General features: G+C 45.3%; 1 protein-coding gene across 3 annotated transcripts; it reads left to right on the forward strand.

Moving 5' to 3' along the window:
• The first annotated feature begins 337 nt into the window (after positions 1-337).
• Positions 338-3327, forward strand: LOC125512911. Of its 3 annotated transcripts, none has more exons than XM_048678055.1 (6): positions 338-589; positions 807-1571; positions 1652-1813; positions 1901-2050; positions 2333-2412; positions 2866-3327. In XM_048678055.1, exons 2-6 carry the CDS (start codon positions 858-860, stop codon positions 3113-3115), a joined length of 1356 nt encoding a protein of 451 aa, XP_048534012.1. In that variant the 5' UTR covers positions 338-589; positions 807-857; the 3' UTR covers positions 3116-3327. The 3 variants fall into 3 exon arrangements, with proteins under 3 accessions (XP_048534012.1, XP_048534071.1, XP_048533959.1); XM_048678114.1 differs by having other exon boundaries at positions 812-1571; XM_048678002.1 differs by having other exon boundaries at positions 339-589; positions 803-1571.
• Positions 3328-4384: the final 1057 nt, after the last annotated feature.

Below are 4384 nucleotides of genomic sequence, written 5' to 3' on the forward strand. Positions count from 1 at the left end.
TTAATAGATTATCAGTTTTCAGAAAATTAAAATGCTCTAATCATATAGCGCATACTTTGAGTGTGTTGGGCCTCTTTGCTTACCAAAATGTTGTCAATACGATCGTTTCAATCGGTGGCTGCTCGCGCGCACCATATGTGAATGTGATGCATGGTATGCTGATTTCACCGAACTTGTAGGTGACGGAATGACACAATGCTCCTTTCAAAAAGTGAAATTGAACGTTCACATCATCGGTCTGATCTGATCTAGTATGAACAGGTCGAGAAAAGTCAAAAAAGATGAGAGCATGGCGTCGTGTCCTCCTTGCCCTTTCCTCAGTCATCCTCCGCAGTGTTCTCAGGGCTTTGTGGGCTCTGCTATCCATCTACATGAACTGTCACTTCCGTCGCTGCTTCGCCTGCCACCGTCCGTCCATGCCTCGTCAGTCCCCGAGCTGGCCGTACTGTCGCCGCGTGCCTCGACTGCTCCCATCTCTCTCTCTCTCTCTCTCTCTCCCCCCTCCCCATCCCACTTCGCCCCATTGGACCTTCTTGACGGCGGCGGCGCTCGATCGGCGGTGGGCATTGCTCCTTCTCGGCGTGCACTGGTGAGTTCCACTGGCTATGTGCTCTGCTTTCTGTCCTATGGCATCCAGTTTGAGCTAGCCTCTGTTGCATAATCTGCAAGCCACTGAGTTGGGATTTGCAGTCAATAACTGTAAATCTTGCTTCAATCTTGTGCAAGATGCACTCAGCTTAGCAGATGAGCGTCATAATTGTCTAAAAACTCACTTGATTTTACTCTTCATTCTGCAACCAAGACAGCACAGATTGGCTGCTTATTTCGGGACAGCACAGCCCATTGGTTCTTCAGTGATGCCTCAGAGCAGGAGCCATCGCAAACTAAGCTCGCCTTGCTCCCCGAAGGCCGTCCACAAGGTCATCTCCCGCTTCTCCCTCGAGAAGAAGCAGCTCGTGCGGTCAATCGATTTCGGGGGCTTGCTGGAGCTGCCACTGCACAGGAAGGTTGGCCACAGGTTCTCCCTGTGGCTCCTGACCAAGGTAGTACGAGATGCCGCCGGTGCCAGTGCTAGCCAGCCTGCAGCAGTCGGCAAAGTAGCCGGCATACCGTTCTGCCCACAGGACGTCAGCAAAGTGTTCGGCGTGCCTTCCGGAGGACGTCCGGTGCCCAAGAAGGATCAGGTTCAGGGGCTGGTCTCCGACGAGGCCAAGGCGACCGTGCGCGGCGCGCTCAGCTTGGAGGAAGGAGATGACAGCAGACTCAGAATCCTGCATGCTGCAAAGCATGTGCTGAAGAAGAAATTCCGTCGGGGAATGGCGGAGAAGGACCGGGCTGCATTCAAGATCGCGTTCGTGGTCTTCGTTGTGGAGAATCTGCTGGCTCCAAGGGCGACCGACTCTTTATCCTTGGACTACTTCATGGCCCTGCGGCGTCCTGACGAGATTCAGACGTATGACTGGTCCGAGTACGTGATTCGTGTCATTTTGGACTCTGCCTGCCAAGTTCAGGCCGCTTTCGCTCAGGGGCGGCCTGTGGAGAATCTGTTTGGATGCATTATTTTCTTGCAGGTAGGCAGGGAGCTACACTTGTGGTTTTTAGTATTAGGATGCAGTGTTTGCTGATTGGCTTTATTATTAACAACCTGCAGATATTCTATCTGGATAACTTGGATTTTGGTCGTGAGAAGAATCTGCTGCATGATCACACACCACGATCCAAGGCATACGACTACGACACGATTAAGAAGCTCGCCGAAGCCGATCGCGCCCGTTCTCGTGATGGTGGTTTAAGGTCCTTCGGTAAAAAGTTGGTACGTTGTATCTTTGAGATTCTTTTTTCTTTATGATGATATGTGAGTGTTTATGGTATTATTGGTTTATAAATGGTTGCTTGACAGGCAAGAGAGGCCTCTGATGTTTGTTACGAGCGTTCCATCGCTCGATGCGGTAACCACGTGAACGGTGTTGTGGTTGGTTCAGCCGACGGTGGAGAACAGGGTGGCCACTCTGATGATATAGTCTTCACGGATGGTAGAGTTTTCAATCAGGTACTATTAACTACCGAGCGGAAGTCTGCTGGAGCTACCAAGTGTAGTTTGCGAGAATGTTGTAAAAATATTTACCATGGACATTCTGATGCATTCAGGCTCAGTGTATGAGAACAATCTTACAAAAAAGAAGTGTTTGTTAAGACAGAAATGGGCAAACTACTGTTTTCACAGAAGAATTATTATGCACACTTTTAATGTGTGCACATTTGATTTTGAAGTAGTGCTACATGCTTTTATTAATGCTTTCAAGAACATGCTCCTATTTTTGTGATTTTGCAGAAAATTTTATGTGAAGTGTGTGGAGATGTTGGCGAGGAAGAGCTCGTGATGTTCTGCGCTTGCGGTGCTACTGTGCATCAGTACGTTTCTCTATAATATATCATATACTCCATAATGATCTTAGACTGCACCCTGAAGTTCAAACATTCTGAAATTTACCTTCATCATATATGTCATTAAAAAAAATTTTGTAATACTGCGATCTTACTAATTTGCATTAACCTGAGTTGCAAATCTAATATCGAAGTTAAGTCTGAGAAACTATGAAAATTCAAAACATTCTTTACTTCCGTAAAAAGAAAGAAAGAACTAATTATACTTTTTACGTCTTTATTAGACAAAATATAGATGTTCCAAGCCTCTCACTACTGATATCCATCTTTGGCCGAACCATGTGCTGTTTAGTGAGTATACTCTACTCTCACTGGGAAGTTAGTTCGGTGATAATTAAAATGGGTTTTGACTATTTTTCTTCAATTGTTATTTGGTCATTATTGTCTGTTGCTTGATCGATGTGATCCATTGTTCTGCAGATACTGTTCGGACCCGGTTGTTCTTGATGCAACATTAGTAGAATGGTCATGTGATGAGTGTCAGGCAAAGCAAGACAATGCTGCTGCTGACAAATTATCAGAAGAGGTGCTGAACCGAAAACGGCCAAGTCATTATCTAACGGACTCCTCCACAAGGAATCAGTCAAGCACCAAAATTACAGTGGCAACAAACGGTATCTCGAAAAAGGCTTATGTGCGAAAGGGTGATCAAGAAGAACATTTCGCGTAAGAAGTCCAGTTCATGTGCTTGCTGACGTTGACAGATCAAATTCTTTCTACCCAAGGGATTGTTTGAGGAACTCATGTCACATATTTTTTTTTAGAAAAGGGGGGACTCCCCGGCCTCTGCATCAGAACGATGCATACGGCCATATAAATAAATAAAATAGGTTCAACAATGTTATGGAGTCTTGAAACAAAATAAAGACGAGCTCACATAGAGCCTCGATGCCAAAACAAGAAAAGGCCATAAAGCCACAACCGGCTGACAAAATAAAGATAGGAAAACTAATTGCCTATTGACGATCATCCAAACCGGTTGAAAATATCCCGCGCTATCATCTCCTACCGGACAGATTCAGTAACCAAACGCTCCCTGGCCTCCGTCGGAGTGAGTAAGGACCACATACGGATCAACGCCGTAGCACGGAATACAATCTGCAAAAAATGAATAGTAGTTTTTCTGTTAAAAGCCAAATCACTTCTGCAGTTCCAAATTGCCCATAACAACGCACAAACTCCTACACGAATATGTCTAGCTGTGTCGGACTCTATCCCATCCAGCCATGTTCCAAATAACGACCCGACCGAACTTGGAGGAGTAATGTTAAAGGCAATTTGCACGGTGCGCCACAGAATTCTCGCCAACGGACACTCCAAGAAGAGATGCTTAATGGTCTCGTCCTGATCACAGAAACTACACCTAGTAGATCCTGTCCAATTGCGCTTAACCAAGTTGTCCTTTGTTAAAATAACCTGTTTATGGACAAACCACATAAACACTTTAATTTTCAAAGGAACTTTTACTTTCCAAACATGTTTGGAGCTAGGAATGACAGTCGAGTTAATAACATCGATATACATCGACTTAACAGTAAATTGTCCAGACCTAGTAAGTTTCCAACACAACTGATCGGGCTGATTAGCTAGCTGGACTTCCATCAGTCTACGCACCAAATGAAGCCAAGCTTCCCATCTATCACCAACAAGCACCCTCCGAAACTGAATATTAAGGGGAATGGACTACATAATCGTTGCAACTAGCGCATCACGTCGCTGGACAATACGATACATGGTTGGGTACTGTAGTGCCAATGGTGTATCACCCAACCAAGTATCCTCCCAGAAACATGTATCATTGCCATCACCGACAATAAACTTTGTTCTATTAAAGAAGGCTGTCTTAACTCTCATAAGCCCCTTCCAAAACGGTGAATCAGTTGGTCTCACTGTCACCTGTGACAAAGTTTTGGAATGCAGATACTTGTTATGGAGAATC

This window comes from Triticum urartu, chromosome 1 (assembly GCF_003073215.2).
Source record: "Triticum urartu cultivar G1812 chromosome 1, Tu2.1, whole genome shotgun sequence".
Taxonomy (NCBI): Eukaryota; Viridiplantae; Streptophyta; class Magnoliopsida; order Poales; family Poaceae; genus Triticum; species Triticum urartu.

Coding starts and splice junctions, on each gene's coding strand:
- LOC125512911 (XM_048678055.1), top strand. CDS start 858: ATGCCTCAGAGCAGGAGCCATCGCAAACTAAGCTCGCCTTGCTCCCCG. Junction 1,572..1,651: donor GATGCATTATTTTCTTGCAG/GTAGGCAGGGAG, acceptor AACAACCTGCAG/ATATTCTATCTGGATAACTT. Junction 2,051..2,332: donor ATGGTAGAGTTTTCAATCAG/GTACTATTAACT, acceptor GTGATTTTGCAG/AAAATTTTATGTGAAGTGTG.